The sequence below is a fragment of the Dermacentor andersoni genome, chromosome 1 (genome assembly GCF_023375885.2).
Source record: "Dermacentor andersoni chromosome 1, qqDerAnde1_hic_scaffold, whole genome shotgun sequence".
Classification (NCBI taxonomy): Eukaryota; Metazoa; Arthropoda; class Arachnida; order Ixodida; family Ixodidae; genus Dermacentor; species Dermacentor andersoni.
In genome coordinates this window covers 50,557,685-50,575,023 of record NC_092814.1, presented here as the reverse complement: position 1 = coordinate 50,575,023, position 17,339 = coordinate 50,557,685, and the positions used below count along the sequence as shown (strand labels likewise).

At 43.5% G+C, this 17,339-nt stretch overlaps 1 protein-coding gene across 1 annotated transcript; it reads right to left on the bottom strand.

Annotated features, from left to right (window-relative positions):
- Positions 1-2,275: 2,275 nt before the first annotated feature.
- On the bottom strand, positions 2,276-5,963 carry LOC126546146 (enoyl-CoA hydratase domain-containing protein 3, mitochondrial-like). Its single transcript, XM_050194262.3, has one exon. The coding sequence runs from the start codon at positions 5,712-5,714 to the stop codon at positions 4,785-4,787; it is 930 nt and encodes a 309-aa protein (XP_050050219.2). The 5' UTR covers positions 5,715-5,963; the 3' UTR covers positions 2,276-4,784.
- Between the last annotated feature and the right edge of the window lie 11,376 nt (positions 5,964-17,339).

Genomic DNA, 17,339 nt, shown 5'->3' with positions numbered 1-17,339 from the left:
AGCAGAGAAATTCTTTACTCAACTATACAGTATGCATAACAGCCACATAACTGTGATTGGACGTATTGACAAACACGGAACTGAAGTTCCAAGTGTAACTACCAATGAGGTTAGAAGGGCTCCACAAGATATGTTGAGGAAAAAGGCAGCAGGAGATGGAACAGTGAATTTGATAAAAAATGGAGGGGATTTTGGAGTGCTCAAAAGAACTTGTGACCCTTTATTTGCAATGCCTCATGACTGCCATTGTACCAGAGACACGGTAGAACACCAATGTCATATTAATCTGTAAAAAGGGACACACCCAAGAATTGAAGAATTATAGGCCCATTAGCTTCCTTTTGGCATTGTACAAAATATTTGCCAATTAAAGTAAATTATCAATAGAATCAGGACAATGCTCAACTTCATTCAACCCAGAAAACAGGCTGGCTTTAGGAAGGTATATTCAACAATGGATCACACCCATAGGTAATTGAGTAATCTGCTGAATGTATATAACCAACTCTCAGTATGCTGTCAATTACAGCTAGTGCAATAGCAAGCAACTTAGCCCAAATGCAGTGTGCCTACATTTTTTGTGCACATGGTGCAACCCTGCTAGTTGCATTCATTATTGATGCTAGGACCAAGCTCCACACATGAATTAGGCTGCCACCTTCCTAGAAAAAGAAATTGCTTAGACAACAAGCACTACGAGTAGCTTAAAGGCCTTGGGTGATGTTTCTTTTTAATGCATCACCACCATTCCGGTGTCTTAAGAAAAAAAAACCTTGCATAACAGACACCTTCTCTAACAATCAGATTTCTTCCCACAGTAAGCATTTAACTGTACCAGTAGACCAGAAGTGCGTCCACTTGGCAGAGGTACAAAATTGTTCACACAATTTTTGCATTTTTTTTCCTTGTGCCTGGTGTTCACAGCACACACAATGAGCTCAATTCACTTTCCACTGCACAAACTAGTTAAGGACAGTTCAAAGTCAGTTCTTCGTTAACTGAATGAGCTGAACACCTTGTGTTGAGCTCATTCAGCACAAGGCCTATTTAGCATACAGGCCTACTTATTATATATTTCTGCCTACATCTCTGCACTGTTCATGACAGCATTGCTTCCCTGTACAAAACAATGCTTGAAACAATATGATCACTTTCATTAGGACATCTGAAAATTTGGCACTTGGGTCAAATGTGATCTATAATTCTTGTAAGGCACGATTCTGATTGCACAAATGAGAATGCCAGCATTTACAAGTTCCCTTCTCCAGAGACTAGCAGCTTTTGACCCTTGGGCAAAACCTTCTTCATAGTGTGCGTGTTTATATATATATATATATATATATATATATATATATAGTGTGTGTGCATGCATTTTTATACAGGGTGGTCATTTTTAAGTATTATGGAACTAATTATCTTTTGAATTAATTACTTTACACTACATATTGCAATTGATGAATTGTAACCAGTCAGTTTGCAAGGCGTATCCACTTGGGATGAATTTCCAGAATGATGCCAGTTTGGAGATATGCACCGTCAAATTTGCTGTAAAAATGCATTGCTATTCCACTCACTTTTTAAACAAAAACAAACAAAAAAGTTGAACACCCTGTGTTTTGTTTCACATTTTGGGAAATAACTCTAAACTGGTATCATCCTGGAAATTCATTTGAAGTGAATACATCATGCAAGCTCTCTGGCTACAATTCATAAATTGCAATATGTGCCAGAAAAGTAACTAATTAACAATTAGCTCATTTTTGTTTAGTTCAACAAATGTTTCGATTTCTCATGCTAGAAATGTCCACCTCTTCAAATAATCCAGCTCGAGGACAAGAATTATGCTATCTGCCACAGGTGGTTTTTCAAAATTCCACAAAACTTAAATATGATCACCCTGTTCAAGGTTTAAAAGCATCATGGACTGATTTTTTTTTTTTTAACTAAGTATGCATACTCAATTTTCAAGCAATATTAGGCATAAATGCTTTGTGGAACAAAAATTGTTCAGTGAAATTTGACAGTTCGTGTCCAGTAAATTCCCTAATCTGTTTGCTAGCCACTAGAAAAAATTTTCTTCCCGACAATAGCAGGGAAACTTGGGCGAGTTGGTGAAGTTTATATTTGACAATCAGCAGTGCTAAATTGACGAGGACAAACAAAAGAGAGCTTGTGTTGTGATCTTTTTTCATTCGCCCTCGTCAATGTCGCACTACTGCTTATCTATGTCAATTTCTTCCTGCTGTTTTGGGTAGCAAAGATAATGGGAGAAATGTAAGAAAAAAATTCCTTTTATTAGAAAATTGGCTTTAAAATTGTAAAGCTTGGCCCAAGGTCATACTCATTTACAGGATAAAATTTTCTTGCTTGATAGGTGCCCAACTGCCTTCCAGGCTTTCTTTTGTCAGCTTGTGTACAGCCGTATTGGCCCTATTGGCAAGGATGACAAGTTTATGATACTGATTCCCGTGAAAATGACAAACTTCATCATTTTTGTAATCTTATGGCTTGGACTGGGGTTATGCATTAAAGTTGTTCTCTTTCTCTACTAACTTTATCTTATCAGCTTTCAAATTCTAGCCTCCAAACAAGAAAAAAATTTGCCTCTCTAGCAAAAGGGTGCTGATGGAGCGCATCACAATGCAGCCCAGGCAATTTAGGCAGCGTGTGGATATTGACTTGACTGTGAAATGGCTTGTTAGTTCCTGCTAATGTGCAAAAATTAGGTGCACAAGTTCTAGCAAATAATCTTTGCTGAGCACAGCTATGAATTGTACATAGGTTTAAAAATGGAAGCACGTGTGGTCACCACCTGGGTTACAATATACTTATTTCCACAAAAAAATCACACTACTGCAGATGAGTTACCGATTCTTGTTCTGGAACGACTGAGCATTTCAAATAGTGGAAAAAAAAAATTTTGCTAGCCTGTTTCCAAGGTCTTTTGTATTCATTAGGATCACTGAGTTTCTACTTTGATAGAGGCGAAAGTGTTCTTGCTAAAGAAGAAAAGTAACTGTGGTTTCTATTAGGGGAATGTTGCACTTCATGTACTTCATTATCTGTCATATAGTTTGTATACTATTATCTCTAAAGACTGAAAGCTGCTGCTGTGTGAACTATTCACACGTGTGCACTGCACAGTTTATTTTCTAATACCATTTTCTTATTGAGTAGAAGTTGTGCAACTGTCAAAAATACTATCTTTTATACTCTGGGCATGCTTGTGAAAAACGAGAACTTGAGCCCCTATGGCCCTATGCAATGGTTAGTTTCCCAATCAATAAATAAATTATCCAATTATCGTCACCATACACCATACATTGGTTCTGCCAAAATTCCCCTTTGTGGACTTGTGGATTGTGCAGTGGGGGCAGAATATGTGCCAGAAGATATGGTATCCATGTAAAGAAAAAAGGAAAGGGAGTGATGCAATGGCGTTTATGCAATCACCAAAGTAAAAGTGCCAATCATGCCAAAGAAAACAGCTTTGTGGCACTCAAATCAAAAGTACATATCACAGCCTAGAAACAGTGCCTTTTCTTTCTGCATATTCCTCACATGATGCAGCATTACAGAGCAAGTTTGTCTACTATTAGAAGGTAAGGGTATCATGCTGCTAGCTGGTGTGACAAGTACACAGTACAACATTCCTTTTAACCTTTATCATCACTGAAGGTAACCATGTAAAGCAAGGTGAACATTGTGTTGTATCAGAGAGAGCTGCTATCGACATGTCTTGACATGTCACAGATGTGGTTTTTTCATGCCTCTTTGAAAGACTGGGTGAATACAAAAAATGGCATAAATCTGCAAAAACAGCATTATTCTTTACTGCTAGATGGGCCCTGCAATATTTTTGCTTTGGTCTAGCTTATTTTGGTTCAGCTATACACCTATCTGTTTTGTCTTTTCTTTCTTTTCTCAAATCCGAGTTGCTAAACTTTCTTATGCTATAAAATTAAAATGTATTAAACGATGGGGTTCAACGTCCCAAACCAACACACTGGCTATGCAAGAGGCCGTAACGGAGGGCTTCAAATTATTTTTTAACACCTATTTAAAAAAAAGGAAGTGAGGCATGCAGACAGGACACAAGAGTAGAGAAGTGGACAACACAAACGGTGTCAAGTGAAGGGAGCACTGAGGCGAAAAAAAGAAAAAAAAGACACAAAACTCATTTGCGCAAGCTCAGGATCGGTATCACCACGTGTCAGTCGGGTACCTGTGCCGGTCTACGCGAGAGATAACTGTTAAGGCACTTAATCTCTTCCTTATGTAAAGTAATCGAAGGCTGACTCACGCATGCACTTCCACCATTATAGATATGCCATGCCTCTACTATAAGACGCGTATCTTCATTCTTATGCCTGTACAATATCGCGCATTCATTTAACTCGGGCGTGCAGTTACAATCTAGGCAATGTAGGGAAAGATTAGAAGGCGATCCACCGGTTAACAACCTTTTAAGTTCCATTAGCCTCCGATTGATACACGTCCCTCGTAGAACTGGCCACAGCTAAGGGGAATTTCTCCACTTCTCTACTCTTGTGTCCTGTCTGCACGCCTCGCCTCTTTTTTTGCATAATGAATCCTTACCAACTAGCTCAGCTTTCTGTCGTTCCAACCTATTTAAAGTTCTTCTAATGTTTGTTGCAATTTTTTTCTTTTCTTTTTTTTCTTTGCATTCTGCCCCTATTGATATGCGGCCACTAACCAAGCTCACAACCAAGTTTGCACGATAATTTTTGTTTACATCCGTTTAAGCACCACAATATTGAACACTAAAATTTTCGGTCTGTGTGTTCCCAGCATGGTTTCCTCTTCTCGGCGAAGGCGTTGATACCTTCCTGAGAGTCGCTGTACTCCAAGTTGTGGAGCATCACTCGCTCGCCTTCAGCGTACGCGTCCTCGATACCCATCTGAATCTGTCTATAGTAAAACTTCTTGCCGAGAGACAGAACGGATTTGCTCTTGGCCACGATGGCCGAGACCACATGGTCTGTTTCCTCTTGAAGCTTATCTTCGGGGACCACTTTGCTCACCAGGCCACTTCTCAGCGCTTCTTGAGCACTTATGGTGTTGCCAGTGAACAGCATGTAGGCAGACATCTTCTGTGGCACGCAACGGGCTACCGCGATGCCAGGCGTCGAGCAGAACAGACCGAACGCAGCACCTGGAAGCGAGAAGGAAGCCTTGTCTGTGGCCAGTACGATGTCGCAGGTGGCGACCAGCTGGCAACCTGCCGCCGCCGCGAGACCATTCACCTGGGCGACGACAGGAACAGACAGCTTACGTATCGCCGTCATGACACGGGTGCAGACGGTAAATATCTCTCCAATTTTGGCGGTATCACTGGACTCAATTTTCAGCTCCTTCAGGTCATGTCCCGAGCTGAAGACAGGCCCGCTGCTAGAAAGGACAACGCAGCGAACGGCGTTTTCCTTGTCGACCTCCTTAAAACAAGCATCCAGTTCCCTAAGCACAGCAAGTGACAAGACGTTCCGTTTTTTTGGATTGTTAAGGGTAATTTCCCGGATACCGTTCACGTCGTTCACCGAGACGAGGCCTGCACGATACGATGTAGTCGTGTGGAGTTCCTTGGTCAGGTCGCTAGGTGCGATTGGATAATTCGTTGAAAGCAAGCCTCGTAAACAAGAGCGAACTCCACGATTACAAATTTTCATCGCAGAGCAAAAAAATGTTGGCATCATTTAAACTCCAACGTTCGCGTTAAACACAAAACACTAGTTCCCACTTGTCCCAACTTCACAGATGCAGCACAGATTACGAAACGGAACAAACGCAAGTGAATCAAACCGGCAAGACGCTCAACCACAACGTTACGTCGCAGCTTCGTACCGTGGTACCACCATGTACCACTAGTACCACAGCCACTGGTAACCACAGACCGGCACAGGAACGGTCTTTTATTTAGCTGCTTTCTTGGCTAATGTTGACTTGGTGGCGTATTTGTTTCCTTCAATGACGGTATAAAAAATATGGCGACCGTGACGCGTTTCTATGGTTTCTAGCATTATACTCTATTGTTTCTAGCTTCTGCAGACGCTTTCGCCGTTTGCAGTATATATACACTCTAAGAACAGTTTACACCCTTTGGAGCACCGTTACTAGTAACGTTGCTTTGGAGTGCCCCTTCTGCCACATAACGATAATCGTCATCTGCCTTGATGCGTTTCCTTTCTTTAACGCTGCGAGCCCGGTACTTTCCAGTAACGAACGGCACGCGCGTTAGCAGCATAATAGCATTGTCGGCAATGCTATCATGAGTGCAATTATGAGTGATACTAGAGTGCAACAATAAACGTCATCTCTCTTGTCCGCATTTCCTTTCTTTAACGCTGCGAGCCGTCACCACTGAAACTCGGAGGTGACGTGCGAGCCCGGTACTTCCCAGTAATTGCAATACATCCCTTAACGTTTATCATTTACTCTGGCCGTGCTCGCAAGCTCACGTAAACTACGAACAGGACAAGCGCAAGTTTGAGGAAGCAATCCGGAGCGAAGAACTCGCTCCCCAACTCTGGGCCGTCCAGCAGGTCCACGACGCCGCCAGGAAACTCAACCTCCCGGTTCCGTCGTGGGAGACGCCCACTCTATGAGAGCCCAAAGCTCTCGTGGCCTGCAGGACCTGAATAAAGTTGATTTCCTTCCTTCCTTCCTTCCCAGTAACGAACGGCATGCGCGTTATCAGCATGACATAGCATTCCCGTCAGGAAAGTAGCGGGCGCGGCGTTTTCAAGAAAGGAAACGCAAGCAAGGCAGATGATTATTGTTGTGTGGCAGATATACACCCCGAAGGATGTATCTTTGACTAAGAGTGTACACTCTACACTCTTAGAAAAATTTACACCCTTTGGGGTTTATCTTGTCCCACAACGATAATCGTCATCTGTCCTGCCCGCGTTTCCTTCCTTTAACGCTGCGAGCCCGGTACTTCCCAGTCACGAACGACATGCGCGTTATCAGTGTGACGCAGCATTCTCGACAGGAAAGTAGCGAGCGCCGAGTTTTCAGGAAAGGAAACACAAGCCAGCCAGATGACGATTATTGTTGTGGGACAAATATACACCCCAGAGGGTGCAACCGTTTTAAGAGTGTAGGAAAAGTTTACACCCTTTGGAGTGTATATTTGCCACACAACAATAATCGTAATCTGTCTTGCCCGCATTTCCTTTCTTGAAAACGCTGCGCTCGTTACTTTCCTGTCGGGATATATATGTCATGCTGATAACGCGCATGCCGTTCGTTACTGGAAAGTACCGGGCTCGCCGCGTTAAAGAAAGAAAATGCGGGCAAGACAGATGACGATTATCGTTGTGTGGCACATATACACCCCAAAGGGTGCAACTGTTTTAGAGCGTGCACTCTAAAAACAGTTGCACCCTTTGGGGTGTATATTTGTCCCACAACGATAATCGTCATCTATCTTGCCCGCGTTTCCTTTCTTTAACGCTGCGAGCCCGGTACTTCCCAGTCACGAACGGCATGCGCGTTATCAGCGTGACGCAGCATTCTCGACAGGAAAGTAGCGAGCGCCGAGTTTTCAAGAAAGGAAACGCAAGCAAGGCAGATGACGATTATCGTTGTGGGACAAACATACACCCCAAAGGGTGCAAACTGTTTCTAGAGTGTAGATAAGAGTACACCCTTTGGGGTGCATATCTGTCACACAACGATAATATCGTCATCTGCCTTGCTTGCGTTTCCTTTCTTGAAAACGTCGCGCCCGCTACTTTCCTGTCGGGAATGCTATCATGCTGATAACGCGCATGCCGTTCGTTACTGGAAAGTACCGGGCTCGCGCAGCGTTAAAGAAAGGAAACGCATCGAGGCAGATGACGATTATCGTTGTGTGGCAGAAGGGGCATGCCAAAGGGTGTAACTTTGCCTATACACTCTTAAAACGGTTGCACCCTTGGGGTGTATATTTCTCCCACAACAATAATCGTCATCTGCCTTGCTTGCATTTCCTTTCTTGAAAACTCGGCGCTCGCTACTTTCCTGTCGAGAATGCTGAGTCACACTGATAACGCGCATGCCGTTCGCGACTGGGAAGTACCGAGCTCGCAACGTTAAAGAAAGGAAACGCGGGCAAGACAGATGACGATTATCGTTGTGGGACAAGATAAGCCCCAAAGGGTGTAAATTTTTCTAAGAGTGTAAGAGTGTAGAGTTAAGGGTGCAATTTAAACTCTTAAGCAAAATTACACCCTTTGGGTCGTATCTTGCTACAACGATAATCGTTATCTGACTTGTCCCCATTTCCTTTCTTAACGCTGCGAGCCCGGTATATTTCCAAGTCACGAACGGCATGCGCGTTTTGGGTCGTATATATATATTATAGCTGCAGTTCACGCCTCATATACATAACTCGTTTTGAGGTGGAACGATGGCAATACGTACGTTGTCACTATGTTGATGCTAAGCTAAACGCATTCTTCGTGAGGTGGCTTAAGCCGATTTTTTTATTTCCAAGGCAACTTTGCATTTTTGTTTTCTTTAGATACGAAACAGTAACCGTACCAAGTGATCATAAATGTTACCTTGCTGCGAAATATGAGCAAAAACGGAGCAGCGGCAAGCGCAATGTCATTTTCTATGGTGTGCAGGAAAAAAAAAAAAAAAAAGAAACCTGTGTCTAAAGCAAGGACGACGTCAAGACGTCGTCTTGTGGTCCTTGCGTTTTTTGTCATTTGGACCTTTCAAAAGTACGTGTATAACAATGCAAATTGAACTGCTCTGTAACTTTTATTAATTACCTAGACCTGCCGGTCCCGACGCGGGACTATAGCCGGGTGCGCGACGAGTTCGCGTCCCCTCGCCGGACCTCCAATAAAGGACTTTCACTCACTCACTCAGTCATGTGAAATTACATGGCAGGGACTTGGTTATGGCTTCAATTTGGCACCCATCCCGCTCACTGCACTTATGGAGTCTGTCCATTGTTGATTGTAAGGCCCACAGGGCCGCTTGGGCAGGGATATCAGCGATGACGTGAGTGATGCGGTGCTATCACGTCGTCCAAGTTGTTAGGTTTGCTGGCACACGATCCTTGACAATGCCCCACAACCAAAAGTTACATGGCGTCAGGTCGGGTGAACGTGCTGGCCCGGGGAGAAGACCACCACTTCTACCAATCCAACGTTTGGTAGTCACCAATCCATTAATGGTCAGGTAATTTCGAACCATCTGACTGTAATGGGCAGGGGCGGTCGTCTTGCTGAAAGGACCCTCGCTGGAAAATGGCAAGTGACGCGTTCTCCTCCGTGAACGTGCTGAGCATGGAAAGATGAATCTCTCCCCTGACGGTCTGTTCTTCAAAAAAAAAGAGTCCAATCACTACAAACTTGCTCACTGCGCCCCAAACGTTCACCTTGGGGGAACCCGCATGTGCTAGCGAACTTCCTGCGGGTGCTCTTAATTAACACAGATGACACAGTTGTGTTTGTTCGAACGACCGCTGATGTGGAATGTTGCTTCGTCAGAAAACATGAACAGAATCTCAGGCCCCATGCGCACCATTTGCAGGATAATTTGTGCACCATTCACACGTGCTTGCTTGTCCGCGTTTGTGAGCTGCTGCACAGTCTGCAAGTGGTATAGCTTCATTCCTAAATCACGGTGTAAAATTCTTATATCTGACCTTTGAGAAATATTCGTCTCTAGAGAAAGTCTGCTCGAGGACTTGGTTGGGCTGGCTGCCATCACACCCTGGACGAGGATGATATTCTCTTCAGTTCGGACAGGGAGGAGGAGGAAACAACTTTATTGACACCAAGGACTGGGTTAGGGGAGGCGGGGATAGGGGACAGGGGAAGAGAAAGACGGTGACAGATCTCTTTCTACCGCTGTTTCCCTCGCAATCGTCTTGAACGGACCCCGTCCTGCCACACTTCCCGTAGATCCTTTCAGGCATTGTCAGGTGCGATGGTGCATCCCATGTGCATCCCGACCGGTCCAGGCGGTAAATTTTTCTTATAAGTACGATGCTTGGGGACTGAAAGACCTCCATCCAGGCAGCTACTTTCCTTCGTTCCTCAACAGAATATCGGCACGCCATCGTTTAATTTGAAAAAAAAAAAAGGAACACCCATTTAATGCTAACATCTTTTTGCCTCACCGTGTATATTTACTAGCGCCACGTTATATTTACAATAAAATGCAAGCGTTTGTTCTGTCCTGTGGCGTAAGTAGGTTACCGTTTGCTGAGCCAGAGCCAGCCAACCTGCAGTCAGTGTGGCGGTGCTCGGCAGGCTGACCTTCTGCATAACCTCTGCTTGTATTTTTTGTATTGCTTGGTAAGAATCTCATCTCTCACTACTAACATGATTCACTGTTCTGCAGTATGAACCATTACATATTTGTCCACTCGGAACCAGTGTACTTTGTATTATGCTTATGTAGTCTTGGCCCGGCATGCTTGCATCGGTTAACGTGGATGGTATTCATTATTTTGATAATACCAGTGTTAGTGCGGTAAATGCAATGTTCATTAAAGAATTTGACAGAATAGATGCTAATGGACATAAGTTTCATACAAAACATTTGGGCTCTCACAAAATTTGTTTACCACCCGGGTTAACTCGTTCGTTTTGGTACGGGTTTAAGAAAGGAAATAAGGTATGGATATTGACGCCAATAATGATTTTTAAATGTTTCCAATAGGCTCTGAAATAATGTAACGGGGTGAATTAGGCAGGATGAGAAACTTGGGTTTTATAGATCGCAGTAGCAGTCGCGCTCAGTTCACGTCACTGCATGTGGTGCTGTTCTGTTCTTGTTTTTAGTACTGAGCCTATCTGCAGTAAATTTTCGCCGCCACCGTCGCAGTGTTCCGCACATATTTATGTACAAGTATGCTATATGTTTATGCATGCAGTAGATTCTATACTATTCAACCACCAAAGTTGCTCAGACAAGGTTTACATTCTTGACTGAATTATTCCTCATAATTTTAAGAATGGCACACCGCAAACATAAGCCATTAAACATAGCATATACGGCGCATGGCTTTTAGCTAAATCTTCAGACTATCAAATATTAAAAGTGCAAAATAGTACCGGGGCTCAAATACGAGTGATGTAATATGGGCAGAGTAGTGGTGCCTGTGTGATCACATTACAGGCCCTACACGGCGTGTTCAAGCATTTAAGGGTGCTATAAATCTTGCCGCACCCCTGTATGTCGCGTCTGCGAGTCGGAGCAGTGTATAGAACACCGACTGAGGAGTTAAAGCACAATGTTAAACCTTGCTCTTGCTGTCGATGCTTTGCCCTTTGGGCAAAACTGCCATTTTTTCCCCCCTCAGCCTTTTGCAGGTTCCGGCTTTGTGATGGCTGGTGCAAACGAGCCGCAGTTTCAAGGTCTTTCTAAATACTTCAACACTGTTACCCAAACAGGCCGTGCCAACGTAAGTCATGCGACCGATTGAAGTGCAGAAGAGGGGCACTAAGTGACGCTTGTTTTATTTTCCAGATTGCCAAGGCCACTTACTTAGTTTTCGGCACCATAGGTTTATATTTCTGGGCAAAGAAAAAGCCCAGTGGTGGATCTGCAAAGTAGATGCCTTAGGACAAGCCACAAGAAAGGGCACGAGACATCTGGGCCCCGCTCGCTGCCACCATTCATGCGAGCACATATGTGTAACCATTTTCGCATTAATCCAGAGGCCGCCATATTTGCATACTTAGTGTCGGCAGAAAAAAAAAAAAAAGTGTTGAAAGTAGCGATGTTTAAAATACATTGCTGTATTGAATAAAAATTATTGTCATGCATACATTAAGCATCTCATGCCACCTCATGTTGGTGTTTGTGCTGGCCGTTATTCTAGTCGGCTTCTGTGGAAACATCATGGATGCATTGCTTCTCATCGCTATGAAGCATGCCATTGCTCTGTGACACACTGTTCCTTGACGATTGGTTTGACAAAGTTTACCTGGTGCTGCTAAGAGAGAAAATAAACACACATTTTTCCACGCTTATTGAACAACAAAACATTTCTGTTGTGCCCTCTCACTGTAACCATCTGATGGGTTCAGCTTAATGTTAGAGCAGTAGATGTTTTATTTTGTGCCCTCACTCGCTACTGCTCATCTTTGTAAACGATAGGTCTTTGCTGTAATCCCATTGCTTACTTTGGAATAGCCTGAATTAATCTGGAGCCCTCCACTACCCGCCGTGGTTGCTCAGTGGCTATGGTGTTAGGCTGCTGAGCACGAGGTCGCGGGATCGAATCCCGGCCACGGCGGCCGCATTTCGATGGGGGCGAAATGCGAAAACACCCGTGTACTTAGATTTAGGTGCACGTTAAAGAACCCCAGGTGGTCGAAATTTCCGGAGTCCTCCACTACGGCGTGCCTCATAATCAGAAAGTGGTTTTGGCACGTAAAACCCCATAATTTAATTTAATTTTAGCCCTCCACTATTGCATCCTTCATAGGCCACTGCAATAGACTTGTAACCCCATCACGAAAATTGTTACTATGCACACTGCGGAGGATTTTGCAGTGTAGGTATTGCCATGACAATCTGTTAATTCCGGAACTATAAATGTCGTCAGCAGTGTGTCACGCTAGAGCACCACTTTTATGGTAGATTGCTGTGATGTGTTCAAAATTTTAAAATGGCTGTGCAACTTGCAGTTAAAGTTTGTGTGCCACTGTCTTCGCATATTTGTGGTCGTGCTTAGATGGTGCCCAGTGGCATATGTGCTCACCTACACAGTGGGCTACGAGCTTTTTTTTTTTAAAAAAAAAAGAGAAAATTTAAGTGCAATGCTAATCACAGCTGTGAGGAGACTAAGAAAACAGTTATTTTGTTTTGCAGTAGATTCTGTTTGAGACAAGCTCTGTTTAGACAAATTTTCTGAAAAGTTGCATTTTTGATTCCCTTGTTTCGTTGCCACAGGTTTCTGTAAACGTCTGTTAAGCTGAGCTTCTGGCAAGACAGATTTCTGTGGTCCCCTTGACAGCAACTTGTCAGCATTCAAAGACTGCGTTTTTGAAAGTGTGCTCTTTGGGCTACCTTTTGGCAGGAGTTGCTCAAAGGTGGCATCTCCTGCTGACAGCTTGCTCGTGGGTTGTGCAGAGCCTGGTGCAAGCCACCTGGCAGAGCTCTGTGCGCCGTTCCCTGCTTTGGCAGACGAAGAATGGGGAAAAAAAACTTTCTTTGGGGCCAAACATTACTTCATGTAATAGTTGATATTGAAGGACTGCAGTCTAAAGTATTTTCCTTGGTTCTCCGACTATCATTTGTGGCAATGACAAAACATTTGGCAGAACCCATCTCGCGATCACGGTTGACGGTAATGCATTTAGCATTGAATCAATATAGCGACACAATGTATTGCCACCGTCGAAACTAGTTATGAGGTGTGTACTGCAGCGGAACTCCTATTTCGGGCTTCCATAAGAGCATTCGGCACCATCTAGCGCTGCTGCCATGAAGCCAGCACATGGTCTACAAAATGCATGGCATGCTGGTGCATGTGAAGACTTGGAAACGCGTCATGCGGCAACCAGGCTCCGCTCGCACTTCTTCCTGGGCATGCTGTGCTTGTCTAGTAGCACGACCGAAAATTCGCATGTGACCTTCCAGTGTGCCGGTGCCTGCGAATGCTGAGAACTGTTCCCTCACTTGCTGCTCACCCAGTCACACATACTTAGTAACCCAAGTTGGGAAGAGGTTCATTGAAAAGTGGCACATACCCAGTGAATTTGTGGCGCTGCCCATGAAAGCACCGGGTTGCTGTCCTTGAGCGACCTTTGTGACCAGAGTTAAATTCCACTCAGCATAGGAGAAATTTAAGAGACCTTTTTTCATCACTGTGGAGCAGCACATCCCCAGTGGCACGTACCTAGTTACTGAAGTTAGCATCAAAGAGGTTCACTGAAGACCAGCACAGACTGAGTGGCACATACTGAGGGCGCAGTCTGGCATCAATAGTGACCCATGTCATCATGAAAGAGGTTCAATAAGAGCAGCGCATATGTACACATTGCCACATACTCAGCCACCCAAGTTGGTCCGACCGTTGGTTTCAAACCCTGTGCCCTCAGCACAGCGGCCTAGTGTGCTACCCTATCGACCGTGGACTACCCAGTGACCCATGTAGGTAGGAAAATGGTTATATATATAAACATATGCAGCCCATTGACAAGGCATGACGGACCCCAAGTATTCCGAACGCATTAATACACTTAAGTTGCTTTATCAAGAGAAAATCGGGTTTGTATGCATAAAGTACAAAGTAAATTGGTGTATTCCACGGGAAGTGTTTCGAAAAAGGGAAGTTTGAAAGTATGCCATAAAAGAAAAGAAAAATTGGGTCGCTTTTCATCAGAATGTAGTGCTGAAGGGGTTAAAGAGTCTGCTGTAATTTGTGCATAGGTACAGGCTTGCTGGAATGCGCTTTGCATGCAGAACCATAATTTTAATTCTGCGATGTATTGATTTGGTTTTACTGCTTTTTAGTTGCTTTCAGCTATTAGAGGGCCAGGTATGAAGAGGATGCTTTATCTTGGTAGCTAAATGCATAGAAATGCCCTGCACTCTGAGTTTTTTTTTTTTTTTGTGCATTTGAAGATGCATTGCTCTTCTGCAATGCATCTCGTATGCATTTCATAATTTCTGATGCTACCTACAAATGCAGTGCAGTTGTGAAGTAGTGGTAGAGCACTCGCATCACAGCCGTGGCATTCAAACCCAAATAACTAAGGGATTATTTTTATATTTTTAGCTTAGGGGCACTCTAGCAGTATTTTGCAGAGACAAGTGTGTTCCGAGCTCTTAACTGCTTAGTGCGGTAAAATGATTTGGTGGAAGCAAACTGAAATTTCAAAAATATAAAAGTCCCTTCTTTTTAGCAAACATGGTTATAACCTAGCTAGCTGTATTGACTTCAATTTGTATTCTTCAGTTGGATAACTGTGTATCTTCTTAGACGGCAGAATTTCAGCTTGCTCAGGTTTTTGCTACAACTGTACCAAAGTAGAGAGAGAGAGAGAGGATATATAGAAAGGCAAGGAAGTTAATCCGAGGTAGTCCTGGTTGGCCACCCTGCACCGGGGTAAGGTGATATGTGGCACAAAGTAAACTGCATACACAATCCAGTGGTGGCAGGCAGTGTCTTATGTGAAGCTCATGGACTTGGGAACTTCAGCATAGATATAATTATAGCTGCCTCTGTGGAGTTGCTCCGAGAGCACTGGCCTAGAATTTTGTTTTAATAGTGGGAAGTTTTCTAGTCTATCAAGCACTGTGCACATTACTGAAGTAGTGAAAACCAAAGCACCCTTGGGGTTCTACAAGACAGTGAACTGACAAAAAAAAAAAAAAAGCATACCTTGTAGGATAAACCTGTATTACTGCAAAAAATACTCTGAAACACTTCTTGTTGATCTCCTGGCCAAATTCCCCCACCCCCAGAAAGAAAAAATGCCTTGGAAAGTTACATGGTGATAAGGGAAATGTGCACATTGCAAATGCACATGCATAAATTAAAGCACTGGGTGCTTTTTCAACATAGCTGCACAGTGACTGAAAGTTGCATCCACTCTGTGCTGGTGGCATGTCCAGTTGCTTTTTTTCTTCATCACAGTAAGTTTCTATATGCCCATTTTAACCCTTTATTGACAGCACCATTTTCGAAGAAACTTTCCCAAAATACTGAATCCTGTGAAGTGCCCAATGAAATCACAGTGCACATGGATGCCCAATGCAAATTATTCAGATGGTTATTTTAATTTAAAGGACACACTAAAAAAGAATTGATTTGACAGCTTGCTGCCAGTATTTGGAACATCAAAGGAAAGGAACAGCAAAAAGGTCTCAAATAAAATTCAACGTCTCTGGTTGGGTGCAGAGTTAATACACTCGTCCATGACACACATACGCTGGAAAGCTTGACTCCAAGTGGTATAGCTCAAAATGGAATGTAGCACAGAGTGCTATATTTTACTTGTCTCGTCACCCCTATGTTTTTTCCACTTCACCGTTGTGGCACCATGTTCAGGATTCCTTCCTTGCGGTTTTGAGTGTTTTTGAGCACATGCAGCAGTGTCTCGTAGGCTTATGGCATTTAGCTGTGGCACGGATGTACCTTGAGGAGTAATAAACAGCAAGTCATGCTGTTGTTACAGATTGTCCTACTCTTTCAGAAAACTTCCCATAACAAAAAAAAAAAAAAAAAAAAAATACCCTCCCAAGGACATTACCTTGAGTTGCCGATATTAAAAAAATTCGATTAAAATTTTGTTTGTTCCACTGAGGCCTCAGTACCACATGCCAAAATCTGCTTTCAGTGCTCTCATCCAGCACTTGATCGCCCTTATGCAGTTAAATTGCACAAAAGCCATGCTCTTATGCTGAACATGAGAAAGCTACTAGAGGACACCATTTTGAAGTTGCTTTATGGATAGAGGTGTGCAAATGTTAGAACATGAATGGTGAAGACAATTAGTATTTCATTTGAGAATTCACTTTGTAAAATCAAATCTTCATTTGTTGTTCCTAAGCAAAAGCATGAGGCAGATAACTCTTACTAGATAACTTCTAGTCATTAAATAAGAATGCCTGGCTTTTAGGAGGCAGCCTAGACAATTTATATAGATTTAGGCAAAGCAAATTATTTTCCAATCTCGCCATGTTTGCATCCATTTAAAGCAATGTGCAGTGCTGTAGTATTGCACTAATCTCCTTGACGAACACAACTCACTATGTGCATTTGGCGAGGTGCTATTCTTACCTGGTACATATTGCATTACAATAATGAAAGAAGGGAACTGAAACCAGTTTACAAGCTCCTCAGTTCATTGGGTGTGAACAACATCACATGCATGTATCAATCCAGGGAAAACTGGGGGAAGGCGGGAGATGGAAATTCAAGACTATGAGCAGTGAGCGAGTGAGTAAAGACTTTATTTGAAAACAAGGTATTGACGGATGACCTTGTTAGGCAGCCACGAGCCCCTGGGCCCGGGCAGCTTCTTCAGCTCTCTTAATGACCTTGGGCCTGCAGGTCAGGGTCGGAGCTGAGCAACACGGCCTCCCACTGCTCAGTATTATTACGTGATTTGTGATTTTCGGCTGGGCACGACCTCATAATATGGAACAGATCCGCTTTTTTCTTACAATGCTTACATGTATTAGGGTATTGGTCCGGGTAGTAGTAGTGATAGGCTATGGGATTGGGGTAGGTGTGCGTCTGAAGTAGTCTCCAAGCTGCTACTTGTCGCTTGTTAAGCTATTTGTGTGCTGGCGGGTACACTGCCCTGGCTAACCTGTAGTGCCGAGTTATTTCCTGGTAACTGACCATG